This window comes from Orbicella faveolata, unplaced genomic scaffold (assembly GCF_042242905.1).
Source record: "Orbicella faveolata isolate gen_17 unplaced genomic scaffold, um_ofav_v1 contig_2, whole genome shotgun sequence".
In the NCBI taxonomy this organism is placed as follows: domain Eukaryota; kingdom Metazoa; phylum Cnidaria; class Anthozoa; order Scleractinia; family Merulinidae; genus Orbicella; species Orbicella faveolata.
Window position 1 is genome coordinate 15,884,618 of NW_028301547.1, and position 27,536 is coordinate 15,912,153.

General features: G+C 38.2%; 5 protein-coding genes across 6 annotated transcripts; 2 read left to right on the forward strand and 3 right to left on the reverse strand.

Annotated features, from left to right (window-relative positions):
- Positions 1 to 1,013: 1,013 nt before the first annotated feature.
- LOC110044137 (GTPase Era, mitochondrial-like) lies at positions 1,014 to 4,308 on the reverse strand. The gene is made up of 2 exons (XM_020749661.2): positions 3,321 to 4,308; positions 1,014 to 2,108 (listed from the first exon to the last, which is right to left on the reverse strand). Exons 1-2 carry the CDS (start codon positions 4,263 to 4,265, stop codon positions 1,887 to 1,889), a joined length of 1,167 nt encoding a protein of 388 aa, XP_020605320.2. The 5' UTR covers positions 4,266 to 4,308; the 3' UTR covers positions 1,014 to 1,886.
- Positions 4,309 to 4,316: 8 nt separating this feature from the next.
- LOC110044145 (arrestin domain-containing protein A-like) lies at positions 4,317 to 18,852 on the forward strand. 2 transcript variants are annotated; one of them, XM_020749673.2, is made up of 12 exons: positions 4,319 to 4,669; positions 5,916 to 5,989; positions 7,878 to 8,000; positions 8,131 to 8,193; positions 9,103 to 9,212; positions 10,414 to 10,541; positions 11,701 to 11,797; positions 13,125 to 13,285; positions 14,245 to 14,320; positions 14,615 to 14,710; positions 16,572 to 16,659; positions 16,972 to 18,852. In XM_020749673.2, the coding sequence occupies exons 1-12, from the start codon at positions 4,602 to 4,604 to the stop codon at positions 17,019 to 17,021; spliced, it is 1,134 nt and encodes a 377-aa protein (XP_020605332.2). In that variant the 5' UTR covers positions 4,319 to 4,601; the 3' UTR covers positions 17,022 to 18,852. The 2 variants fall into 2 exon arrangements, with proteins under 2 accessions (XP_089145999.1, XP_020605332.2); XM_089289873.1 differs by lacking the exons at positions 16,572 to 16,659; positions 16,972 to 18,852 and having other exon boundaries at positions 4,317 to 4,669; positions 14,615 to 16,502.
- Positions 16,970 to 26,062, reverse strand: LOC110044155 (retinol dehydrogenase 14-like). The gene is made up of 2 exons (XM_020749683.2): positions 25,334 to 26,062; positions 16,970 to 18,665 (listed from the first exon to the last, which is right to left on the reverse strand). Exons 1-2 carry the CDS (start codon positions 26,028 to 26,030, stop codon positions 18,379 to 18,381), a joined length of 984 nt encoding a protein of 327 aa, XP_020605342.2. The 5' UTR covers positions 26,031 to 26,062; the 3' UTR covers positions 16,970 to 18,378.
- Positions 19,434 to 25,321, reverse strand: LOC149112136 (uncharacterized). The gene has a single exon (XM_089289876.1). The coding sequence runs from the start codon at positions 24,715 to 24,717 to the stop codon at positions 23,854 to 23,856; it is 864 nt and encodes a 287-aa protein (XP_089146002.1). The 5' UTR covers positions 24,718 to 25,321; the 3' UTR covers positions 19,434 to 23,853.
- A 35-nt stretch (positions 26,063 to 26,097) lies between the features above and the next one.
- On the forward strand, positions 26,098 to 27,483 carry LOC110044180 (PITH domain-containing protein GA19395-like). The gene has a single exon (XM_020749693.2). It carries the CDS (start codon positions 26,128 to 26,130, stop codon positions 26,746 to 26,748), a length of 621 nt encoding a protein of 206 aa, XP_020605352.2. The 5' UTR covers positions 26,098 to 26,127; the 3' UTR covers positions 26,749 to 27,483.
- Positions 27,484 to 27,536: the final 53 nt, after the last annotated feature.

The following is a 27,536-nucleotide window of genomic DNA, read 5'->3' on the forward strand; positions in this document are numbered from 1 at the left end:
TGAAGCCATAAGCGGTCAACAGAAATATTACGACGACAACAAGACATAGGAATATGACATTGATTGCTCTCAGGAGTTGACTGTTAACGCCGGGCTCAAAGATGGACTCTACAATCGCTTGAAACATGAAGCTGATATTCTATTGTTAACGGTTGTGTAGTTTGTACGTTCCTGGAAAACTGTGAAGTAAAATCAGGGTTAATTTAAGCTTCATCAGCAAAATTCTCTCCCCTTTCATTCAGCGTGTTCGATCACGAGCAAAACATCCTCCGGGCGTAATTCCATTAGGTCCCAGGCCTCCCTGATTTCCCTAGTACCCAGGCTTTCGAGGCTTTGGAGCAAACCCCCCAACTCAGCAGGCACACGAGACTTGAAGGAAGTAAAAAATCTTGGTCTCGAGATAGTTTTTGAAAAACCTTGCTTCTACATACACAAGAGATCATTTGAGTCATTTGGAATTAACTGAAAATGTTTTTAGGTTGTTAGCACAACCTGTTGATACTGTTGATACCAGTGGTTGTGTCCTGGTGTATCGGTACACTGAGGGAATAACCACTGTACTGTCTTTCGTTACAAGCATTTGTTTAGCTGTCGTATACTGTTGGGTCTTTTGTATTGGTTCTTGAGTGCTGGTACACGATTACAAAACCATACCAGTAGTGGACGATTGGCATGATATACACAGAGGTGTACAAAAGTGAGAGCCTTATAATGCCCTCACTCTATCAAGGGTGGGAGCTCATGGGGTAAAAATATTCAAAGTTTCATAGATTTTTCTAGATAGAAGGTCCATTTTTTCTTCGTTTTCCTTTTTTTTTAGAAAGTCCTAGAAGGTCCTGAAACAAACTATAAATTGCCTATTATGTTAATATGCAATTTTTAAACTCAAAGTGCATTGGACTTTGAAATTATCAAGTGGTTCTAATCAGTTTTAAGTTCAAGCCGGTCATCCAGTATTTTGTCTTCTTCAGGTAAGATGCTTCACCGTCACAGTACCTCTCTCTACCATAATATTCATAATCTTTTTCAATTTTATTTATTTATTGCTTCTCCAAAGACAGGGTGGCTAGCCACCCAATCCACCCACCCCCTTCTAAATAGGGAGCTTAAGAAAACCCCAACGGCAACAGCAACGGCACTAAAGAAAAGGTTTAATGAGCAGAAAAATGGCTGTGCACATGTGTTATAATTCTTGGTACATTTTTTTGCTGTCCTCTGCAAAACAACAACGTAAAATGACCAAGTTCTGTGTTGTCTGGAGAACGTGAACCACGACGACTGATTTTTAAATTTTTATTTTGACTTAATCAGTGTGTCCTAGATTCAGTTTCATGATGGCTTTGACAGTGGTAAACAAGTTAAATGACTCTAGAGTACCACGAGATTTGTAGGTAAAATATAAAGTCATTTTTTAATTGACGTTGTCCTCAGTGTTGCCGTCATGGTTTCTTAAGCTCCCTAATCTCTCTCTTGTGAGAGCAAATTAAAAAAACCCACACAAATGGTGCATTTTCAGAAAATACCCATACCCACCCTAAGGAAGGTTATTGGAAATTCTGAAGGGAGGAGGGTTTCAAAAGCCACAATTGTTAAAAGATATTATGAAGCCAAACTGGAATTTCTGGAGGGTTGGGATGATTCTAACCGAAAAACCTTCTGTGGGAGGCATATGGATATTTTCTGGAACAACACAAAGTTATGACAAAGCAGGGGGTGGTGGGGTGAGCACTGGCTATACTCAAGAGAAAATATTGTGGCTAGTTGTTTCCTTTAGACATGTTTATGAAGCTGTATAATTTTTGTTCCTATTTTGTAAAACAAGACCTCTCTAGCCAGCTTTGGCTGCATTTACTGGAACATTTAGATGATTTCATCTTGAGTTTAGATCAGTATCTGTGAAGAGGAGTGTCAAAGCCAACTTTCTCGCTGTAAGAAACATCAACAGTTAAGTCTACACGCTCCCCCACAATTTTTTCCAAGTCTTCTAAAACCAGATCTCTCAACTGGTCTAATTTTTCAAGTACACATCTACGTTGGCTTTTTCTGCGACAATACAGCTTGTGATGTATCCTCCAATGGCCTTCCCTGGCTTCACACAATACATTCACCTGTACGGTTCAAACAAAACAATACTTAAATAAAATTATTTGTCTCTTGTAAGTATTATTGTCAGAGAATGGCCATCAAAATGATTAAAGTAAATACCATAAATACTAAGCTAAGGAAATGGTGAATTAATTTCAAAATTATGTGATGATCATGTTGTTTTAGTCATGATAGGTATGTGTTTACTAATTGACAAAGTTTAACTTTCTGATTGGTTTGTTTAACCATGAGTGAAAATGATAAGAATTAAGTGCTTGTAGTAAATCTACAATTTGATTGTCTTTACAATCAGTTAAAGGTGTTTCATAGTAAATGGTTTGAGCCCAGGAGTATCAGTAGTTCGTATAGAGTGATTGTCCGGGTGAGTGTAGTTCTGCAAAGAACTGTTGTTGGTGACTGACGTTTCGACAACCTGAGCGGATGTCATCTTCAGAGTCAAGTGAATAGTGTTTATCAGTCGATGATGTTATAAGTCTGGTCTGTTGAACGCGATTGGTCAGTATAGCTATGATGGTATTGGCTGAAAGACTCGTGTAAAGTTTGTCATCAGTCATTGGTGGGTTTCGACCCGTCTATTGTTAGTCAAGTAGGTCGGGTTTTGGTCCGTGTATTGTTAAGTCCGTCTGTTAGAAGTCCATTTGTCGGTTTCATTTCCGTCACGGATAAGTGGTTCGTAGGCAATTTTTTTTGCATTAAAGGTGTTTCATTGTATTACAGCCCTGTCACATGTTCTGTGTCTCATGTTTTTGCCCTTGAAATGGTTAAACCACCACCTACATCTATGCAGACTAACTATCACATAATTTGCTGTATTTATCAAATTTGTTCACAGTATTGCAATTTTTTTGCATTAAAGGAGTTACAAGTTACACTTCTTGAAATGTTAAGCCTACATTTTTCAAGTTCGTCATTTGTAATCCATGTTACCTTTCCATCCTTCACTGTCCTTGTTCCTTTACAGTTTATTATTATATCTTTGGTGTTTTTCTACCGTAATAAACTATTTTCAGATTTCCTTCAATTTAAAGGAATTTCCTTTGTGTTCAAAATAACTCATGACTGAGCACCTTATAAGCAGTGTTCAGCATCCACTTATGTTCCCCTCAGACATAGTTGCCAAATTCAGCTCCCTATATATACCATTAATTAAACTCAACCACCTGGATTTTAAAAACATTCTTGTCAGTGACACAGCTACAGTGTTTTATACCTACCTGCCTAATCTGCCATGGTATTTCATGTTCATACAACTGCAACAGCTTCTCTCGAAAGATCTCCTGCATTATTTGTTCAAAGTTCTGGTCTGTGCGTGTATCAGCAGGAAACAGCCATTCACTAGGCTTGCTTTTTGCAGCAAAGTACTGTTTGATTTCTTCCACACCATCTCCAGTTTGCGCTGAGATCATGAAAACATGCTCAAACTTACTCCACCCCCCTACGTTTTTATACCCCCAGTCATCCTTTTCACGGTCCTGCATCAAAGTGCAAACTATATCCAGCAAAACTGATTTCGTTTTAACGTTGTCTATCTTGTTTAAGATTAGAATCGATGGCAAATCCACATGATTCTCCAAGGAAGTTAAGATTGTTTCATGAATAACCTGATTTCTTCTCCTGTCTGCTGCATCAACAAACACAGCAATGAGATCTGCATCATGCATAGCATCGATTGGAGCCCGCATGTGCTCCCGAGTCATTTTTAACCGCCTCGCCTCGGGGAGGTTTACTATCCCAGGGGTATCTAGGAGGACTATTTGAGAATCCCCTACAGTGAAAACTCCAACAGTCTGTCTTCGTGTGGTATGTGGTACAGCTGTTACCGCGCAAATCTTCTCTCCAATAAGGCAATTTGTTAATGTAGACTTTCCGCTGTTTGCCTCTCCTATGATTGCCACTTTCAATAGCTTCGTTTGTGCCAATTCTTGACTCTTAGAACTATTTTTCAATTCATTCTCAAGCTTACTTCGATCTGTTTCGTTGTTTAAACTTTTTCCGCTTGTATTGTCACTTTGGTACCGAATAAAGCCTCCAGTAGTCGACTTCTGTATAGATAAAACACGATTCGTATATTTATGTTGATTTAACCCTGCAAATATACTCTTCCTAGAGATTAAACCCATTTTTCTCCCGACCAACCGCAACGACGTGTACGCCGCCATATTGCCTTGTGTCTAGACCCAGTTCTCCGCGTCGGTTTGTTTTGTGCAGTACTTCATGTGAGAACCACACAAAACATACAGAACAATTTCCACTTCCAAACGTTTTGTCTTCAGTTAAATACTTCGTTGAACGAAAAGGTTTAATTTTTGCGGAAGAGACTCTGTACAGTCTTTGGAAGGCACAGATAAACCTCTGAACTTGGCAGATAGGTGAAGTTAGCTAAATTAAGCTGATCGTAAATGCAAACATTTTGACTGATTTTGATCCGTGAAACTGAAGCAAATGAAGGATTTGTATCTGAAGATGTTAAGCTTAATTTCATAATTTTTGTGAAAATGAGCATCAACAGAATAGCAATAAGAACCAACAAAGGAGATTACCTTGGAGGAGAAAAGATCTATGGGTGAGTACAATCAATATTTTGCTCTTATTCTGCATGCATTTATACAATGATGTAAGTGGGCAAATACGCACTCTCGTTTGTGAGCTGAGCTCAAGGTTCACAGGTACAGGAACCTGCATGTATGTTATTGAGCAAGCAAAAGTCTAACAACTAGTTTTAAATGAGCTTCAAACTAGCCTGTTCTTACTTTGCATTTAAAGCTTACGTTTAAAGTGAAAATGACTGCAAATTCATCCTCTCAGCTCAACATTTCAGCTTGTGCTACAATGTACATCAACAACTAAATAGAAAGAAGAGTTTGAGCAAAGGGTGCTTCGTTTAACCGTGATTTGACATATTTTGATCTATTAAAACATACATGAATTGACTGGTCTTCCCCTTGTAAAATGTGAGTTGCCAAATAGCCCTTGAGGAGATACACAGGTATGGGGTCTCAGTTATGATCTATATAATATTTTCCTTGCACATGATTGGTCTAAATACGTCATGTGAGTGAATATGCCCCAGCTAAAACTGGGGAATATCAGAGTGATACTTCCCAATTTTCGTGTTGTGGAAAATACTTGAAGTATAAAAACGATAGCCTGTATATTTTGACTCTTATAATTCATGGTTGGACATAATTTTGTCCGCAGACATTATCCGTCCCTCAAAACTCACAGTTTTCCTCCACCTTTGCTCTCAGAAAACTGTTTGCTACTCAGAACAGATCATGTCCGCCGACAATTATGCGAGCATATTTTTGTGTCAAATAGAGGCTATTGTTTACATTTTATACATTATATGCCTATTTTGATCTCCCTCAGTGGAAATTGTTGCCCAGTTCTTTGCAGCACCTCCCCTCCCAGTTTCTCTCCCACACTCCCCTAGTCCTATGTAGCTCTTCTCCACAGCTTTTTACCTCCCCTCACTACCATCCTCACCATCCTTTGTTACATTTTCTTACAAATTCTTCAGTATATATCCATACATGCTCCCTGGGCAAAGAATGCCAATTTTGAAAATTAAGTGTCTTGAATTGCCCCCATGACACCCGTTACAGAACAAACTCAGTCATAACTTACTCAGAACATCACAAAGGCTGATGCATCTCATCTGAATAATCAAAGCTTCAGATTTAACCATGAGAGAAAGAGAAATTGAAAAACAGAATGCTTCAGCCTTAAAATCTCTCTCAGCACTTTATTCACTTAACATTAGCTTCAGAAATATTATTTACACACTGTTTATCATTTTAATATTGTAGCACCGTGTACTTATGGATATGTGCTACTGATCCATGCAGAGGAGTGAAACTGAAATTTAGAGGATATGAAAAATGTAAGAGGTCAAGTTGATTTTTTTGGTCAAAATGTTAATTTGTTTTATAGTACATTTTCACAACCCATGGTAAATATAATATAAAAATTATAAGGGGTGTGGTTCATTATTACACACCAAGGGACATTTTCTGTAAAAGAATCCCCATTGTTTCCTTGTTTTTGATCACTCTCTGTGATAAAACGCCACACCTCTGTGTTATTAGCCCTAATAAGTATGTGTGGTAGGTCAAAATGAAATTAAGGTTAAAATGATTTTAAGCTAGTTTGATTCTCAATTTCTTTTGTCTTCTAGTCCTAATTATACATGATCCATGAATAATTAGAGTTAGGAGACAAAGGAATTTCATTTTAACCTGGATTTCATGTTGACCTACAACATATACATGTCTAGATAATCACGTTTGTTTTGAGTGCCCTCCTAAAGCTAGCAAAATAACATGAGCCTCACTATAGGTTCTGTAGGGCAAGGGCAATTTGTAGTCTTTGAAAATTTAGTGTAGAAGGGTTTAGTTATTCAAGATGTAGTATTGTTGCAGAATTTTGAATTTGGCAGCTTTATTGATAGAGTAGGTTGCTGATTTTGCAATGTTTTTGTGAAGAAATTATCAGGCAAATAGCCCAGCAGATCATGAAGTAATTGGTGATTTTCACTAGCAGCTGACTACTTTTGACAACCCTGCACTTTCATGAGAAAAATCACGTGATTACTTAATACTCTTGAAAAAATACATTATTTTACAACCCTTGGCTATGCTTTAATTTATCAATTAATGACAGGCATGAATCATACTCCAAAGTGAATTGCAAACAAGGACCAACTAGACAGACTAAGAACTGGAATATAACTTCTTCTTTTTGAAGACAAAAGGTGTAAACATTCTATTTTACAAAAGAAAATTGCTTAGTATTAAATGGCAGGAAGAGAGGCAAATCAAAATGAAGTGAAGAAGCAATATGGAGTTCAACCCCTATTAAAAATTAATGGCCATCCTCGGGGAAATGGATAGTGGCTGCTTAAACAGGGCTTGCAGTTTAATAGAGGTGAAAACAATAGAAAAGCCCTTATCAGGACTTTGATTACTGACCACCAAATAGGGGTGGCTGTTTAATAGGTGGCCGCTAGGTGTTCGACTGTATTATGTCCTTCTGCTCTGAGAATAATTTATGTATTTGGACCATTTTTAGCTCAGCACTCCAGCGTTCTGGTTCAAGCATCTGTTGCCGAAGGTTGAAGAAGTTTTTACTCTGTCAGCACAAAAATGCAGCACAGCTTCAAAACCTTGTGTTATCAAATTCTTCAAATTCAACAGTTACTGTGAAGAAAGATGGCTTTTCATGCAGATAGTGCATAGACTAATGAAACTTTAAACATAAATAAGTATGTCAAATGTTTAGCCAATAAAGTTGAATGCACTTAACATGAAATTAGTCAAGAATATTAGTAATTACAGTGTAAGTATGACAGAGATTGTCTCTATATGCATATTATTAATAAGAAATCACATATTGTTTTGTGCAGTTTGTAGTAGATAAGCACTTGCAAATTATAAGTTACAAATTACACTCACCCTGCAGGCTTGTGTAAATTTGTTAGTGCTTGAAAACTTTGACTTAGTTGTGTTTGTTTACTCCAAAATGTGCTCAAAATCATGTTATTACCTAATGTATATGTTACAGGTCAAAATGAGATTCAGGTTAAAATGAAATTCCTTTGTCTCTTAACCCTAATTATTCATGGATCATGAATAATTAGGGTTACAAGACAAGGGAAATTGAGAATCAAACTAGGTTAAAATCATTTAAACCTGAATTTCATTTTGATAATACTGTGTATGTTTTGTCAACTGTATACAATGTACCTGAATGTCATGTAAATTAATCTCTAGGTGAATGGGAATTTCGAGAAGTACAGCAGGATGAAGAAACTCAATTGCCAGTCGAGAGGATAGGAACCAGAAACTCCAAGAGAGACATGTTCAGAGCTGAACTGCGACTCATTGAATACCCTGGTAATATTCCATACAGTCTCTTATCTAAATGTGTTTTGTTAACAGCTCAGTTAATGGAAATCTCATTAAGAAAGATCTTTTAAGAAATTCATAACTTGCATCACAGTTTAAATTGTTACTTTGTGTCTAGATGGGATACCTATGGGCTGCTATGCTTATCCATTCCACTACACTTTGCAGCAAGGTTTACCAGGTAAGATAAACAATATGAAGGAGATTTACTTAGAGGCATGAAAAGGAAAGAAAACAATAACAAAACATGCTAACTGTTGTGGAGATTCTTTTTGCGAGACACCAAGAGGTGAAAAAACTTTGATCTTTGATATTTGCATGGACACTTAAATTTGGTTTGGAATTATCATGGCTGGCTCAGTGTTGGCCCCGGGGGGGGGGGGGGGGGGGGGGGAGCGGGCAGTGCCATATATGGGCTATATAGGTATGTGCCGCTGTGAAGGGTAGGGTTTTCAAGCAGTTTACTCTAGGATAGGGTATATAAATTAGAGAGTTTGGGTCTAGAATAGGGTATAATTTTTCACAAAACTGACTAGTTGGTTGAAGATTTTATCTAGACTAAGGAAACCAGGAATTGTCACTCTAAAATATAAAAAATCAAATCGGCAAGTTTAAATTTACGCAAATCAGCCTCAACAGTGTTGATAGATGGGGGATTTGGGGAGTTTACTCTAGTATAGGGTGGCAGAATTCAGCTAAACTAGCTCTGGTATAGGCTAAGGGTTCCAGGGTCCCAGCGGCACACCCCCACCCAGAAATTCCCAAAGTACCCCCCCCCCCCCAGTTGTTGACTGTCCGATTATTGTCTCCCTTAAACTTACAGTGGTACGATCAAGTCTCAGAGAATCCTGTGGATCTCTTTTTCCTCCTTTTAATATATAACTGTTGCCCAGAGAAAGATATCAGGTTGTTTTTACTGACTTTGAGGTTAAGGTCCTGTGACTTCTAGTTACCACAATGTCATTTTGAATACTGTAACCTTCAACAGCAAAAAATGGCTTCCAGATACAAATGAAACAATTTTTAGGAATGCAGGATCTTTACACATGTAATTATGCAACATATTTGTCATCAATTCTCTCACTGCCAGGATCTTTTGATGCAAATGGGCATCAAGCAAATGGAGACAAGTGGAAAGCACAGATCACATATAAAGTAATAGCAGAAGTTGACAGACCTGGATCAGGAGAAGTTCTGAAGGTCAGATGTTGTCAAAAGAAAAGAAATTCACCAATTTGTCCACAGTCTTTTCTCAGTGTTGTTTAAATCATTCTTCACTGCTAATTTTATGTTGCAGTTACATGCATGTTGTATTTCTAAAGGGATTTTACAGTTAGGTATTTGAAGGAGAAAAGATTTACAATAAATTATTGTGAGTTACTGATGTTATAGAAGATTTTATGTGACGTATATCTAATGCTAAACCTCAGACTGTATCCTCATAAAGGGGTGGTGAGTGGTAAATGGAGACTTTGCAAGAAGGTGGGACTAGCATTTTTTTTTTCCTGAGCCTGAGACCTTTTTTGGGAGAGCGAGACTTCAAAGTGTTTTAAATGCAAGCTCCAGGTGTTTAGATTCTAAGACATTCAGACTTCACTTACATAGGACAGCCAAAAAAAAGACAGCATCTTTTTTTTTGAGCCTGAGACATTTTGATTTCTTCAATAAAATTATTGGGAGAGGGAGATTTCAAACTGTTTAACATGTAAATGCAAACTTGAGACATTCAGACTTCTAGGCGTTCAGACTTAATTATTAAAAGAAACATGGACACATCAGTACTTCATGACCTTTTTAGCCTTGCAAAAAACCTGTGACTTCAATACAGCTTTTTGAAAAAATTGAGACTGCGAGACGCACATAACCACTTAAACAACAAGACTGCAAGACCCATGAAATTTGACAAAAATTTTGCGAGACCCATGGTTTTTGCAGGACCATTCACCACCCCTTCATAACTTAGTCAGTAGAGGATAGGTTTGGTTAGAGTCACACTGAAGTTAGTTTTCAGTCTTAGTATAGTCAGTGCCCACCAGGAACTTATCACCCATTTGTCACTTCTGAAAGAAGTAAGAGAGAGGAATGGTGTGTTAGACTAATTGTGAGGTCCAGGACAGGCTGGATCTCACATTGTGTTGTGTTCTTGGGCAAGACACTTTACCCTTTGAGTGCCTCTTTCCACTGAGGAAGATAAAACAAATAATATTATTGTTAAGACACCCTGACATAACACTGGGAAGGGGGGATCTTTGATAAATTAGAATCTCATCCAAGGAGAGTAAAAGTATTCCAGACTGCTTCTTGCCAGATTCACAGCTGAATCTGAAAAGCACCATTGGCTATGAGCAGTCTTAGTTTACCTCTAGTTAATATCTTTTCTGATATCTGTCCATTTCTTCAGGCTTCACAGTTCATCACTGTTAATGAACATCTTCCCCTAACATCAGTAGAACCTGAGGTCATGACAGAGCGCAGGACTGTCAAGATTTGTTGTTGCATCCCAAAGGGAGATGTTTTAGTGAATGCATGGTATGTCAACATGTTTTTGTTTTGTTTTACTCCAGTTCAGTGATGTTTGAGTGTCTATAGTATGATAACATTTCATATTGATGTTCTGGTATTATTTTTAAATGGAGTTTTCATGAGTGTGGTAAAACTAAAACCAAACTGATTACTTACCAAATTGAATTAGACTACTCAGCCACTCTCAAACCGTAGTGAAACCAAAACCAAATCAAGCCAAAGTAATTGGCTGATTGCTTTCGACACTCAGTCGAAAACCATCCTAAATAGCTAGAGTAAACAGATCAGTTTGCACACTCAATAATATTCTTCTTTCACTCAGAAACATTTGATCTGAAATCTCAGAGATCTTACAAGCAGGAATAAAATAGAACAGACAATTTACTTTTTACTTTGGCTGCAAAATTGTGTGTATTATTAGTGAGGATATTTCCAATGGTGAAATCTTATACATCAATTAAATTTATTAATAAAAAATATATTATGTATAAAAAATCTTACCGCCATGTATAGTTATTAATTTAAGAATAAATTATCCACATTTCATGACCTTGACTTAATTGATTATTCATAAATTACAAAATTGGCAGAAACATACAGTATGTGCATGTAGTCTGCATGCTATGTTCTGCATTACATGCATCATTAAATTCAGACCTTTGAGGTACAGTTGTACATAATGTTAGTTCAGAGACTTTTGTGGTACATCAGTTGAAAATATACAATAGCTACACTGTACTTACATGTGGTTAAAATCGTTATTCTCATCATGACCTGTCATACAAATTATGTGTTTTTAATAAAAGGAGAAATTATAGGTTAGCTTAATAGGTGTTTAATACATGTAAGATAAATAATTAAGAAATAGAAAACATGTACTGTGTTTCTATCGAGTTATAGAAACACGAGTGGAAGTTTGGGAGAACGAGAAATGGTGTGGCAGCTTTTTCGAGTTCTCCCAAACTTTCATGAAATGTAAATTCTCTTTGCGCCATCATTACATCAACAGTTCATGCTAGTTCTGTGTTTCTATTGAGTTATAGAAACACGATTTTTAACCAATCAGCCCACGTACTTTCTTAGGGCTGTTTTCTAATCCAAATTAATAGCATGGTTCAGCAGGTTTTTTTCACTTTTCTGCATTGTCTTCCTTCTTTGATCCAAGGATGGATAAGAGAGTTTACACATCAGGAGAAACAGCTTCCCTTCATGTTGATGTCAAGAACAACTCTAATGTAGATATTGACTCTTTTATTGTTAAGGTAGGTATGACAGTCTAAGTCAGATGTCAAACCAGTGAAGGTAACAAGGATTTACATGTATCTATGTTCCTTAAGGTACCTCATGAAATTTGAACTCTGGTTAATGCAGTGTAATATATACAGTGGCAGATCTAGGGTAGGGGTCTGGGGAGCCCCCCCCCCCCCTTGTTTTGGATAAAAAAAAGAATAAATCACAGAAAGAAGAAAAGCCAGCAGGGCAAGCAAAATAAAACTGCCCCCCCTCCCCCCCCCCCCCGCCCCCTAGCTCAAGGTCTGGATCCGCCACTGATATAGATTTAGCCAGGCCTAAAAGTGGAGCTCCTGGGCGGGGTTGTTCAAAGCCCGATCAGTAAGCTAACCCAGGATAAGTGAGAATTTTGATTGGAGTTTTGTAACATTGTGGTGGGGTTTTCTGTTTATATTGTTTGGCTTCCTGTGTCAAGTTTCATAAATCTCAAACTATACAAAGCAAAAGCAGTGAAAAACATTTGTATACCTCCCGAACAACCCAGCCCTGACTGACAAGTTAACCTGACATGAGCCTGTGATCCAACCTAAAACCAGTACTTAGTCAGCAGTCAACTTTAAAAAAACAAGTGACCTTGATGCGTTCTAAACCTGAGCCTGTGATATGGCCATGTGATACTGGTCAGCAGATACCTTGTTTTGACAGCTGTCAATTAACTATAATGTGGATGACCAATATCAAATATGTACGCCATAAACCAAGGCTGTATGCCTCGGTTGACCTATTAGTTGGAGTATGGCTGCCATGTTGTGCAACGTTGTCATCGTTGGGTACACGTGCCCACGATCCATGCCGCTAGCCATGTTGAACATGAAAAAAGAGTTGCATGGTTTTCTATTTCTATGTACAGTATGCACATAGTCCTTTTCCTATAGTTATGGGGCTCGGCTTGGCAGTCCTTCAGGCTTTTTTCCGAAGCTCCGCTAAAAACTGATCATTCCACACAACTGTACATAATGTTGAATTATTAGTCAAAAAAAGTTTGAAGTTAAGGCTTGGTTAATTTCTTAATCTGGAAAAACTCTTCTTGGTTAATACTGATAAGCAAACTCAATAGATTTTATTTGGTTGCAGATGTTATTGTTTTTTCTATGGTTACACAGACATACATAATGCTCTTCACACCTAAGTGGCACATAATGCCATCACCAATTCAGTTTAACACTGTCTGTCAGCTGCCCATTGTTTGATTTAAGTCCAGGTCCATCCAGCCCTCTCAGTTCGTTTTCCACTGATCTTCTCATTCTATGGTTATTCTAGCATTAAATTTGTTGTGCCTGTGAATCATGTCTTTCTCAGCTCATTAGAGTGGTAAACCTTAAACCTCAAGAAAACGACCTTTCATCGTCAGTAAGCAGTCAGGAAGAGAGACAGCCTGTGGCAACAAGGATTCCATGTGTTGTGGACAGTGTCAAGGAGAGGTCACTTGATGGTTGTGAAGGCAACCAGCTACGAAACATGTAGGTTGTGCTTTGTCTTGTTGAGGACATCTGATATCTTTAGATTATTAACTTTTTAGTATGGAACTAGTATACCCCTAGAGCCCATACATTTTTGGTGAACAGTGACTGGACATGCAACTCTCTGGGCAAAATCAAAAGCCAGAACCAGAAAATTCTTGTTCTAGTTTAATTGTGCACTTGGGTTGATGTTCAATGACAGTTTCTGAACGAACATAGAGAAAGTAACTGCCATTAATTATGATAGCTTGCCTTCTGTTTTGTCCCAGAGGTCTCGATTTCTTAGTACTAACCAAAAGGATCATGGCCTCTGGGAATGAGACTGATATAGGTGAAATTGGTTTCAATCCTGAAGTCAGGAGGAGTCAGATTGCTTATTGGTGCTAGTGCTTAATGCTCATCACTGAGGCATGAAATGATGATGAGTAATGCTACTTTCCTAGATGGAATGCTGGTCCATGGCATTTGACTCGCAGCAGATCTTCCTGCCTAGCAGTTGATTGATACCCACAATCAACACAGTGACCCTGGCCACTGTGTAGCTCTCGACAGTTGAATCCAGCATCAATGTACTAACCATTTTGCCACCATTGAATCTGCCATTCCTTAATTTAAATAAAAAATAAAGCCTGCTAAGTCCAACTGGTTCACAGCTCTCGGTGTTTAGCTCCTGTTTCTGTAGTATGAAGCTGCTAGGAGTATTTCTACTCCCCCCTGAATGGTATGCTAGTCCATCTGGCAGAGTTACCTCCCAGAATTCTGTCAGGTTGCCCCAAAAAATTAACCAATACCCATTTGTAATTCTGAATGGAGAGAGATACTGTGAGAGTAAAGTGTCCCAAGAACATAACACAGTGACCCAAGAAACATGCTTGAGTCCAGTGCACTAACCATTAGGTCACCTTGCCTCCTACATCCCATAATTTGAGTACTGATCAATGTAACTAATCTACCTTCAGGGAAATACCCCTTGACCTGTTTGAGGAGACTTCACAGGTAGAACTTCAACCTTCTACTAATGGCCAAGTTGCAAAGGTAATCCTGCAAAGTTTGCGTCAGGCCTGTCAGTCAATAACTCAACCCATCTGTCCATTAGGCAGACAAACAGACAGGCATTTGGTTGGTCACTGTGTCAGTCTGTTTCTGAGTCATTCAGATACTGACTCAGTGCTGTAAGCTTTGGTCCAACAGTCAGTCAATCAGTCTTTTTGACATTCACTTTGTCAGGAATCAAGTCATGCAGACAGAGATAGAGTTTATCACTGCTATTCAGTTTACCTACACATTGTCAGCCATTGCTAATTCAGTCAGTTTTTTTTGTTATTTCAGTGTAAGTACCATGTAGATGTTGAGATAGACATCAAGTGGGCACTTCCCATCTCTGTTCAATTACCAATAACTTTGAGATCACCACCCAACCAATCAGTAAGTAATGCAGTCGATTGCCTCATAATAATTTGTTGGCAGTCAATTATTGATTCATGTTCAAGCATACGTCATCAAGTTATGATGCACACAGAAAGTTTAGAGAGCACAAAAGAAGGGTATGACTTGCTTGAAGCAAAGTCAAGGGCAACAACTCTAGCTTGTTGAGTGCTCTCCAAGCTTCCCAAGTCCATCATGACTTGATAATGCACAGCTAAAAGCTTGAATCAATTGTTTTATAATAGTGCCAAAAGAAATAAAATAATGTACAATGACAGCCACCTACAAGTGTGAGAAAAATTCCTCTTCCAAAGCAAGTTATTTCCTCATGCCATGAGTGTGTGTTTGTGCACTGAGTTTGATAGGTTTTGCTCGCTATGTTATAAACTTTAAGGTGAGGTGCATTATTTCATGTTTCTCTGATTTCTTTTGCTTGATCATTGATGTGTCTTGGAGTAATACCAACCCCTGGATGGGATGTGAAGCCATCCCAGATCACCTTCCCCAGTCTGGTACACATATGTACATCTGTTCAAAGCTAATTTGAATCCTTGTCATTCTTTGCTTTTGGTTTGATGAAGATGTACTGCAAACATACATGAGGGTTAATCATGCTGCCACACTAACCGATGATGTATTAAATTTATGGGTTATTGACCAAGCTTGTTCCATCAAGATGGTTGGATACTGACCAAGATCTTTTTTTGCAAGTTTATGGACTGAGATGCAGTCAAAGTCCATCAGCAAGCAAAAAAAAAAAAAAAAAAAAAAAAAAAGTTGATAGAGTCCAAAGAAAGAATCCAGCCATGCATCTTGATTCACCTTGATTAAACAAGCTTGGTCAATCAAGGATTTATTGTAGCAGAGCCCCATACTCATATAGGGAAGAAAAGGAAACCCATGAGTTAATTTTCTCATGGTTATCATGGCTAGCAGCATTGCTTGTGGGCGCGTACACATGACGGCGACAACAACGACGGAGTCATGCAACATCGCAGCCATACTCCAAATAATAGGTTGACAGATACATGGAGCGTTGGTTTACCGTGTACTTCTTTGATATTGGACATCCATGTTATGATCAATTGACACCTGTCACAACAAGGTATCTGCTGACCAGTATCACGTGACCATATTGTGGGCTCAAGTTTAGAGCTCATCGAGGTTATGTGTTTTTTGAAGTTGGCCGCTGACCAAGTGCTGGTTTTCAATTGGATCACGGGCTCATGTCAGGTTCACTTGTTGAAAACAGGGCAGCCGATTGTTCGGAAGCCGGTTAACGCTAACCCAGGCTTAAAAGTTAACCAAATCAGAACTTTTTCTTCTATACAAATGTTTTTCGCTGCTTTGTTTTGTATATAGTGATTACTAAAACTCAAAACAGAATGCAAACAATATACAGAGAACTTCACCGGAAAGTTACAAAACTCAAATCAAAATTCTACCTTTTCCTGGGCTAGCTTAATCAAGCTCTGAACAACCTGGCCCAGGAGCTACACTTTGGGGCTGGCCTAAATTTATATATTATGACATACAGAACAGTCAATGTAGCTTTGTCTTACCCAGTTTTAGGTAGCCAATCATACAGTAGCACAGGGTTTGGTTCATCCTGCCCACTTGTGGAACAGACCATGATATTAAAATGAAATAATCTGCATAAAACAGTGAGGGGCATGGGATATTCCATTTCTAGCCTCAAGAAGGGGGTATAACTGAACATGCACATGTACTATAATGCCAAATGGCAAGCATTCTAATGCCAATGGTAACTCCATCTGGGGAAAATTGCACATCAAGGAAGAGATTAAAACTGTACGTCTTTATTTAGCATGCCTAAATTTTAATGACATTTCTCTTCCAGTGGATTGATTGGGAGCCACCTCCATGGGTGTACAATTGCAGAGTCATAAAGATCACTGGTCCCTGTGCTGTCCCAGAGCATTTATTAGGTTTGTAAAGACAAACAAAGCCTATCATTTAGAGCAGTTTTCAATTGAGTGTCATCAGTCATCGGATAATTACTTTGGTTTTGGCTTTACGACACTCAATTGCAACCCTCTCTATCCATTGTAATCTTAACATTATAAACACTCTACTAAATTAAAATCGTACCATCAAAAATAATGGTCTGATTAGTATCAACAGAATGTCTTGATGACCTTAGACCACACAAATAGAGGCTGATGATGTTATGGTTTGAGTTTATTTGCTTTTTGCCCTTTGTTGTTTTGTTAAATATTTGTTTTCTTGCTGTCTTCCAGGTTCCAAATCGTTTGTCAATATCCCTGGAATTCAAGCAGACCCTTTCTGAATAAAACATGACATGCACGGCCAAATTCTGTGAAAGGAGAGTTTAGAACAATTTGAACTGTTTAAGCTTGTTGCTGTGGCTACTATGTTGTGTCTTAGTCTAGCTGTTGTCTTGATTACATTGTGGTGAAAGATTGCTTATTATAATAAGTAGTCATTGATTTGGGAGGGGGGGATTGTAAAATAAACTTTATGAAAATTATGGGAAGGTTATCATTCTTTCCTGTGACTGCTGGATAGAATTAATAGTCAATGAAATCAAGAGAAATTGTGCAGTGCTTTACACAATGTTATATTATATCAAAATGTTTTTAGTGATTATAAAAGAATTATTTAAGCAACAGTCAGAATCATGGGAAAAAAAGCCCTTCAAAGCTAGGTTTTTAAAATTATTAGAATATAAGTATTATTACTGGTAGTTAGAAAAAATTGTAAGAGGTCAAGGCTATAATTATTTTATGGGAAAATAATCTGTTAATAAACAAACATGACAGAATTTGTATGACCAGCATACAAATTCAAATATTTTAAAGTATATTTTATTGTGTAATGTAGTCATTTTGTAATATAAAAAACAATCATGAAACTATTTCAAGGTAATCATCCTTATTATTACCATCATCATTACCGATGGTCACAGCATGCAGCACATAAGGCCTTGATGATCAGTGACACTCTCAATTAAGGTTACTGTATACCTTTAGGGCACCTTCACAGGTTTCTTGTGTCCAAGCGACGTAGTGCATCCTGTATTAACTGTAGATGCCTAAACCTCTATATATAGACCTGGCTATCACACTATACCAAGAATTTGTAAATAAAATTAATTGTCAAATTTTTCACGACCTCTAGAAGTGAGTGTCTGAATCATCTTTTGGTTTCCTTTAGAAAGCTACCAGTCAAGGGGAATTTGTTTGTGCCTTCAAATTTGGGCAAATTTTATTTCCAAATACTCTTTCCCCAAGAGTGATATTCCTATGATCACTCCATATTTTTTAATCCTGTTTCGAAAATATTCTGTAACTTTTCACTGAAACTGAATATGGCAAATTGCAGACGAAATTTTTTAGTGCTTCTGGTCGGGAAACTGAGGGACAAATAAAACAAGCAAAAAACAAAATTCGCTTTGACTTGTAGCTTTCACAAGGCAATTCGGACGCTCTAATTTAGAGGTCATAAAAATTTGACAATTCATTTTATTTCAAAATTCTTGGTATAGTTTGATAGCCACCTCTGTAAGCTTTAATATGATGTAGGGCTACATCGCTTGGACACGAGACACCTCTGAAGGCATACAGTAACCTTAAGTTGTGAGCAATGTTACTTTTGTTTCTCCTTAAAACACCCAAATTGTATCTTTACTGAGTCAATGTTTCGCTAAGTTCCCAGAGTTTCCTTGCTACTCCATCATCTCTAGTGTGAGGGGGAAATTCCTTCACATCACAGTCAGCAAAGATTGCTCCAGAAACTTGGTCTAATTTTTCTTCAGTTGCACAATAAATGATAGTCTGAGCTCCTTCCCAAGGCCTCTTGGCAACCACTGTTGCAATCGGGTACAAGAGCAGCTTTTTAATCAAGCTTAGGGATGAATTACGGTGAAGCTCAGTCCAGCATAATCCAGGGCACAGGGAGTTGACAGTAAGACCTGGAATTGAAACAAGACTATAAAATTAATGTTTTTCCAGCTATAAATCAACAACCTGTTGTACAATCTAATTGTTTTTACTCACTCTTCACAGTGAGGCATAGTTTTGTCCTGTCACCACTGGGAGCACACAATCTTGTTGAGTAGGAAGAGAGTAAATAAAGGAATGAAAACAACGAATAGTTAACCTTTGCCTGTTGTTATTTCTTACGCGACCATACAGGGAAAACTGCTACCTACAAGTCTTGTGTAACACAGTAGTGATGGCCTTGTTGATAATGATGAAAAAGTAGCTTCTTCTAAAAAAACAAACCCGATTTGAGACTAGAGTGCAAAAACAATACCCCATTATGACCAAAATGGCAAAAATTGATACCCTATTTATGACCAACACAGCTGAAAAACCATAACCTTTGGGGCCACACATACCTATATAGTCCACACATGGAAGTACCCCCCTGGGCGGGGGGGGGGTTGACAGACTGTAATGAGTTTTCAGTCCATATATACTGTCTGAAAATTGTATATCATCAAGGGGAATATAATTTTGATATCTTATCAGTGCAATGGGCTGAAATGGTTTGATACTGCATGAATTTGTACAGACTGCCATGACAGTTATTGGTCTGAACCAGTTCGTCTATATAAGGATATGACTGGTCCTCAGTGAAGGAGGTTTACTTATATTCTTATTAATTTTAAAAAGCCACTTGATTTCTTTACTTTTTTTTTTTTTTTTTTTTTTCTTTTTCTTTTTTTTTTTATTGCTAAACACACAATTACTTACATTGCCTTACTCTACTCACAACAATAACTAACCTACTTACAATACACTACATTATTGTTATCATCATCATCATCATCATTATTATTATTATTATTTCTAATGCTTTTACTGTCTTACAAACGTCACTTACAATACATAAGAAAAAAACACCTATTTACAATACTTGGCATTACGTTACTTACAATACACATTGATTGCTTATTATGACTTACACATTACGTTACTTAAGGAGTTACAATACAATGTAATTACTTAATTATACAAAAAAACAACAACAACAACAACAAAACAAACAAAAAAAAGAGAAACAAAGACCTTGCAACTAATTACTACGGGAAACGCCTTAAATGGTGAGAAGGAATTTCCACTTCTGTTGAAATTCCCTTTCGCCATTCGACGTTGCAGCAATATATTTTTCTATCTCGATTTTATCCTGCACTAATGAGATGAAGTCGCTGAAAACGAACATAGTATTATTTAGAGCGTTGATATAAAGAAAATATTTGCCTAGTATTATGAGGTGGTTGAGGGTCAAACGGTGAGTACAAGGACGAGTAATTCCAAATAATACCTCTGGCTCGGAGAGAAGTAAACTCGCGTTACTTACAGTAGAATACCAACTTTGGAACTTATACCAAAAGGAAGACGCTTGCGGACAGCTAATAAACAAATGACGTATGTTTTGACTATCAGAGGGACAGAAAGGGCAGGATGGGGAGGCAACCTTGTTCATTTTGTATAATATACTGTTCGTGGCTAAAATGTTGTGTATAATTTTGTGCTGAAACATTGCCAATTTAACTTCTTTTGTGGCTGTGAAAGGCAGAAGATAAATTTTATTTAGATTCTCTTTTGCGATGCCGTATGATAAGAGTTTTTTTTCTGAAGTGGGAGGTTGAAGATTTTCTAAGGTTAACAGTTTGTCGTATAACATCTTGCACGTTATATTACAGATTGGCGGCGGAGGTGTAGTAGAATCGCCAGAATTAACGTGAAGGAGCTTCTTCCAACTTTGAGGGATCACAGATAAAAGACTATAATATTGTAAAAAGTTGCAATTTAGCATGTATTTATTGCGCAAGGAAAGGAAAGGCAGGAAGCAATTTTCACGCTCGTCAAAAAGGTCTGAAATTTGCTTTATACCTGCTCGGTGCCAATGAGGTAGATATACCATTTTTTTGTCAATCGTAATGAATTTGTTGTTCCAGATTGTCTGAGACAGTATCTCGGTCTTGCTGTGAGGTGTCGTAGACACGATTTCTTGCCAATGATGAATAATTTGTTTGTAAAATTCAGGAAGATGGCCATTAAGATCAAGAAAGTTGTAGTCATAATTACATTGAAAGATCTCAGTACCGCCGACAGTAGAGAGAAACGATTTTGGAATATACTTCCACGGTGCATCTGAGTCTGAGCACAGCCGTTTTACCCAAGTTAGTTTCAAAGCCTTATCGAAAAGTACAAAATCTTTCATGCCAAGACCGCCATCCGATTTCTTCTTGATGAGGGTTGTCTTTTTTATTTTGGCGGGTTTTTGCTTCCAGATAAAATCGAACACTATTTTATTGACCTCTGTTGCAAAGTTTTTTGGAGTCTCCATAACACTGGAGATGAATACAAGTTTGGAGAGGGCCAACGTTTTAACAATATTTATTCTACCGTATATAGATAAGTCTCTTCGGGACCAGACACTTAAGGTTTTCTTTAGGGATCCTAATTTTTCAAAGAAATTTTTCTTATGAGACAATTCAATACTATAGGTAAAATGCACACCGAGCGCGTAAACGGGATCATCGCTGATTTGGAGGTTGCAAATTGCGTCTTTCCTATGGCGCATGGAGCCAAGCCATAGCATTTCTGATTTTGCCTGATTTATTTTTAGGCCAGAGCATTTTTCAAACAGTGAGAGTAAGTAAAATAAATTAGAAACTGACTGGACATCAGCAAGAAGGGCAGTTGTGTCGTCAGCATACTGTGTGAGCTTGACCTCTTCATTTCCCTGGATATGTATGCCCTTGATGTCTTTTGACCGTTTTATACTTTGGGCAAGAAGCTCCATAGCGATAACAAAGAGTATGCCTGAAAGGGGACAACCCTGACGGACACCGCGTTCTAAGTAGAAGTGTTTAGAGGCAACACCATTGTTAATGACACAACTAGAGATGTCTTTATAGAACACGCTGACCCATTGCCGGAGATTTGGTCCAAAGTTGAAAGATTCAAGGCATTTTTGGATAAAGTTCCATTCAATTGAATCAAAAGCTTTCTCGAAATCTAAGAAAACAGCTATACCTGGTATATTTTTAATTTTAGTGAAGTCCATTGTGTCTGCTATTAGTCTGATACTTTCTCCAATGAATCTACTTTTTACGTAGCCGGACTGACAAGGATGTATTACGCTTGGCAAGATCTTTTCCAAGCGAAGAGCGATAGTTTTGGTCGCAATTTTGTAGTCAACATTAAGTAGCGAAACTGGTCTCCAATTTGTTAAATATTCCGCGTTCTTGTTCTTTTTTGGGATTAAAGAGATAATACCTTGTCGTTGAGAGATAGAAAGTGATCCGTGTTGAAATGCATAATTAAAACTTTCCACCATGAATTTACCAACAGCGTTCCAAAAAAAGCGATAGAACTCTGAAGTGAGGCCATCTGTACCTGGTGTTTTATTGCTTTCCATCTTCATAAGCGCTCGTTTACATTCATCGATAGACATAATGCCTTCGCAAATTTTTGCAGTTTCTTCTGACAATACATTTTCCGTATTAAAGAATTCGATAAACTCCGAGCCATTCGGATTCGTGTTTTTTGATGTATATATCTGTTTAAAAAAGCGCTCTTCCTCTTCAAGAATCTCCCTCGGGTCGGTTAATTTTGCGTGATCATTGACTTTTAAGGCCGTTATATGTTTTTTCCTTTGGTTTGTTTTTTCTAAATTGTAGAAATACTTACTGTTTTTCTCGCCATGTTCATACCAGCGCGCTCTGCTTCGTATAATCGTGCCACGCGTCTTAACGCTTGCTATTTTTGAAAGCTTGGTTTTTACTCTTTCTATTTCGCTCCTTAGGGAATCGCTGTACGCTGTCTGGAGCTTGCACTGCAGCCTGATCATCTCCGACAAAAGGGCAGACTCTTCGTCACGCTTGCTTTTTGCTTTTTTTTTCGAAAATTTTATTGTGAATGCTCTGATTTCCATTTTAATCATTTCCCAGAGCAAACCCTTGTCCTCAGTTCTCTGATGCTTTTTGGCGAACTCTGGAATTAAGAAATTCAATAATTCTACATATTTCGTGTCCGACAACAACGAGTTGTTAAATTTCCAGAAGCCTGGCCCACGAGGGGGTTCGTGTTCGGTGAAAGATACAGAGAGCAGGACTGCAGAGTGGTCAGAATAAATATTTGGAATTATTTTGCTCTCGCAAATTCGATTACTCAGTTGATTTGAAATGAAGAGGTGATCTAGTCTACATTGTATTTTCATCGAGGGGTTCGCCCACGTAGGGCCAAATGAGCCCGGGTTTTTGTAGCGCCAGGTATCGAGCAGATTATGCGTTTTAGTCAAAGCCTTGAGTTCAATAGTCGATGCTTTTCTAATGTCAACAGGTTTGCCACCTCTTTTGTCTAAAGTGCCGATTACGCAATTAAAATCGCCCCCCAACACAAGATTTTCATTTCCATATTTACCGAGGATATTATTTGAAAGCCCCCTTAGGAATACAACCTGTTGGTTTGGATCGTTTGGTGCATAAACATTAACCAGTACAACTTTAGTATTATCAATAACAATCTCTGCTAAAATATATCTCCCGTGATCATCTGAGGCAATTTTTTCAATGTTTATGTCAAGCCGTGGTTTAAAAAGAATCATAACTCCTCTGCTATGAGACGAACCGTGGCTAGATACGATTTTGCCTCCCCATTCCGTCTCCCATCTTCCGATAGTATCGAGCGAGGAATAAGTTTCTTGCAAAAAAATTATATCTGCTTTTTGTTGATGTAGCCAACGAAAAACTTGTCTTCGCTTTCTCGAGCCGTTTAACCCTCTTACATTTAGCGATATAATTTTATACATTTAGATTCTCTGCAGAAGGCGAAGTCACAATATTCCAGAGAAAAAATTAAGCACTTGTTTATACTATAGTTCTCACTGTGCGGCGAGATATCATAACTTAGAATTAATTTTCTTTTGTTGACCGAGTTGAAGTTAGATAGATAAATACATTTCAACATACTTACAACAGAAATACAACTACACACACAACACAAACTACTCACTACTTCAGACTTACCTATGCTTTTGTGCGGCGTTTACTGACTGGGTTAAAATTGGGGTACTAGCGGCAGCAATTTAGCAATGGTTGAGTTGTACGGCGGAGCAAGAAAGTCAATTAAACATATTTAAAACTAACCGTTCATTAAACATCCGTACAGAGGGAAAAGAGCTGTTTCTGGTCCTCGGTAGAGTGAGCCGTTGATAAAAAGTTTTTCTACCTTAAAGTACGCTTCTTTCTTTTCACGTTTGGCAGCCTTGAGAACGGGGTATAACTTCCTTCTTATCTCATCCACTTCTTTTGGAAAGTCGTCGGATATTCCAATGTTGGTGCCCTTAGGAAGGTTTTTGATGAACGACTTTATGAAGTTCTTGTCTTGATAAGCGGAGAGTCTGACTATAATTGGACGGGATCCGGAGTTTCGGCCGTCGCGTGTATGCGTAGAAATCCTATGAACTCTGTCAAAGTGTATTTCCTTTACATCGTTGGGTGGAATTTTCAGTTCCGTGCGCATAAATTCCCGTAAAGCAGTCTCGGTATCGCTGTTAGATTCACGTTCTCCCTCCTTCACTCCAAAGAATTTTAAGTTGCCTCTGCGACTATGGCATTCCAGTTTGATATGCCGTCTTTGTAATTCCTTGAGTTCTTTATTTATTCGCTCTTGATCGGCGTTGATCTTTTGTTGCTGAGACTCTGCGTCATTTGCCGTGGTTTTTAGATCTTCGATTTCTGCTTGAGCATATTGCAGGCTTGTTTGTAGGGATTTATTTTCTTCTTCGAGTTGATTGATTCTGGACTTATAGTTTTCCAACTCGGGAAGGACACTTAAGAGCAAGTTGAGCTTCTCTTCAATGCTGCTGAGTCTTGAGTTCGTTGCATCGCTGCATTGTCCACATGGCTGCCTGCAGTTCTCTTCGTCAGTTTGGGAGCCTCCCTCTCGAGTTCTTTTCCTCCCTTTCTCCTTCACGTCATTTCTATTAGCTTGATCGTTAGGCATTTTGTCGCATTTAAGATATAACAACCATTACTGTGGCTACCAGGTTAAAAGATTCTAGGAGCTCTTTCGTGTCGTGTCCGCCATGTTTCCCGGCTCGAGCCCAGTCCTTGATTGTCCTTGATTTCTTTACTGGTGGGATTCCCATCTCTTATACTGTAACTTGCAATCAGGCCAAAGGGCATAAAAGAGTGCTGGAAGATCCAACTTTAATATTACAGGAAACTTCTATACCCAGGCCTATAGCCAATGAAACTGACTGGCTGTGAGATAAGAACACTATTTATCATATGGCTAGCTCCTTGACTGGGCAAGATGAACCAAAGCCTACACTGTGATTGGCTACCAGAGCAGGCAAGATGGTGCTGTCTTGCTGGCTCAGGACTACCTGCTGTGTCCCTCAAGAAAAATTTCCCGGAAAGCCACATAATAAATCCCTTATTGACTGAGCTTGTAACTTCAAGATGGCTGGATATTGGCCTCATTCTTTTTTTGCACATCTATGAACCTTGGCCCATAAACACACATTAAAAAATTGGCCAATATCCAATGGGCCATCCTGACCTCACGCTTGATCAATAACCCATATTTACTAACAAGTATTGAGACAAGTCCTTACCATCTGGAAGCCTTTTGTTTAACTCATGAGCAAACAACATGTTTGCCAGTTTACTCTGAGAATAGGGTCCTCTCATACGATCCTGTTTTGTTGGAGTTGTTGCCTTATCAATACTCTTTTCTCCATGAATGTTATCAAAATCAATGCGAGCCCTTTTTGCCAGGCTGGATGCCACAACAACAATCCTACTTGGCAATGATTTCTGAAGAAGACTTAGTAGCATGTTAGTCAGTAAGAAGTGACCAAGGTGATTCACACCAAAATGCATCTCAAAGCCATTTTGAGTTTTTGGTGCAGGGGGGTCCATATATACCCCTGCATTGTTGATAAGGACGTCCAACCTCCCTTCCTCTTTTAAAATTTCACAAGCAAATTTACGTACAGACTCTAGAGATGACAGATCAACGATTTTCACGACTACTTCTGGATCTTTGACCTTTGAACGGATTTCTTCAGCAGCCTGCTGTCCTTTCTCAAGACTTCTACAAGCAAGAATAACTCTTGCCTGGCGTCTGGCAAGCTCAAGGGCAGTTTCTTTACCAAGACCTGTGTTGGCTCCGGTAATAAGCACAGTTTTCCCTTTCATCGAAACCGTATTCTTGCATACTCCTCCTGCAAAATAGCAGCGTAAACGATAGTAAACGAAGGCAAGACCAGCCGTTAAAACAGAGAGAAAGATAACAGCGTTGTTCGCCATTTTCCACGCCTTCTCGATCTCAGATTGGACACTCCGTTACGTTTTATACCAAGTAAACAATAACAACAGCTATTTCCAGACTCCCGCGTTTTTCAACATGGCGGGTTGTGGCCATGAGCACCATGAACACGAACACGACGATTCTGAAGCAGAGAGGGGCGCCCAGTTTCATCTTTTCCAGAAGATAGACCTCATTAAGCTTCAGTGCTTGAATGAAGCCGAGGAAGGTTCAGCCAAAAACGTATTCAAACCGTGGGATGAACGCTTAGATACCACTAAATTTGTGGAAAGCGACGTGGACGAGGAACTTTTGTTCAACATTCCTTTTGTTGGTCAAGTCAAACTGAAAGGGATTGTCGTCATAGGTGGCGAAAATGGCGAACACCCTTCAGAGATGAAGCTCTATAAAAATCGCCCGTTTATGACTTTTGACGATGCAAATGCACAGCCTGATCAAACATTCGAAATGAATGAAGACCACGATGGTAGTTTAGAGTACACGCCCAAGGTGGCACGATTTTCAAACGTGGAGCACCTTTCCATTTATTTTCCACGTAACTTTGGCGCTGAAACGAGCAAGGTGTACTTTATTGGATTGAAAGGTGACTTTCAAGAGGTTCATCGCCATGGTGTGACAATCTGTACATATGAAGCTAAACCTAACATATCGGATCATAAAACTGACACATTTGACAGCGTGCACCATCCAGTCAGTTAGAGATAAGACGATAGGTGCAATGTGAAGCTTAAGATTTACTGCAATGATGAAAGTTTTCTCATTTTAAATGCAAACTTAGGTTACCTGCAGAAAGTAAAGAAATTATCTTACATGTTTCATAGCTTTAGTCTAGCTTGTTGAAGTATGTAAAATAAAATTCAGTTGGAAATATTGTGTGAAAAAAGAGCCCCTATAAACTTGCCAGGCTTGTTATGTCTGGTTACAGAAACATTAATACTGGAATAAACTGCTAATTGATGTTTTAAATGCAAACTTAGGTTACCTACAGAAAGTAAAGAAATTATCTTACATGTTTCATAGCTTTAGTCTAGCTTGTTGAAGTATGTAAAATAAAATTCAGTTGGAAATATTGTGTGAAAAAAGAGCCCCCATAAACTTACCAGGCTTGTTATGTCTGGTTACAGAAACATTAATACTGGAATAAACTGCTAATTGATGTCAGCCTTTAAAACATAGAGTTTGATTCTACTGATTGTAATATTTGATTGTAATGTGACGGAAACTAAATATTCCATTGTTATTTTACTTTTGATTTTGGGAGTTGTTTCAAGATCTTCCAAGAGTCCCTATTTTCCCCCAAGATATTTAAAGTAGAGTGACCACGGAATAGTGAAATCTAAGAGTGGTAAAGGTGTGAATGGCATCAGTGTTGTAGGCCTACATGTATTTGTCTTATCCAATTAAACGTCAGTCTTGTAGACTGTGTTTAGTTAACATGCAAACTATGATTGCTGTAACCCACCAACTGCAATGGTATTTATTTTGAA

Bases quoted from the DNA above. Each gene is read 5' to 3' on its own strand.
- LOC110044180 (XM_020749693.2), top strand. From the start codon at position 26,128: ATGGCGGGTTGTGGCCATGAGCACCATGAACACGAACACGACGATTCT.
- LOC110044137 (XM_020749661.2), bottom strand. From the start codon at position 4,265: ATGGCGGCGTACACGTCGTTGCGGTTGGTCGGGAGAAAAATGGGTTTA. The intron at 2,109-3,320 runs GTAGGTATAAAA...TGAACCGTACAG, and splicing joins TACCATGGCAGATTAGGCAG to GTGAATGTATTGTGTGAAGC.
- LOC149112136 (XM_089289876.1), bottom strand. From the start codon at position 24,717: ATGCCTAACGATCAAGCTAATAGAAATGACGTGAAGGAGAAAGGGAGG.
- LOC110044155 (XM_020749683.2), bottom strand. From the start codon at position 26,030: ATGGCGAACAACGCTGTTATCTTTCTCTCTGTTTTAACGGCTGGTCTT. The intron at 18,666-25,333 runs GTAAGGACTTGT...TTTCAATTCCAG, and splicing joins AAACAAAAGGCTTCCAGATG to GTCTTACTGTCAACTCCCTG.
- LOC110044145 (XM_089289873.1), top strand. From the start codon at position 4,602: ATGAGCATCAACAGAATAGCAATAAGAACCAACAAAGGAGATTACCTT. The intron at 4,670-5,915 runs GTGAGTACAATC...TTAATATTGTAG, and splicing joins GGAGGAGAAAAGATCTATGG to CACCGTGTACTTATGGATAT. The intron at 10,542-11,700 runs GTATGTCAACAT...CTTTGATCCAAG, and splicing joins GATGTTTTAGTGAATGCATG to GATGGATAAGAGAGTTTACA.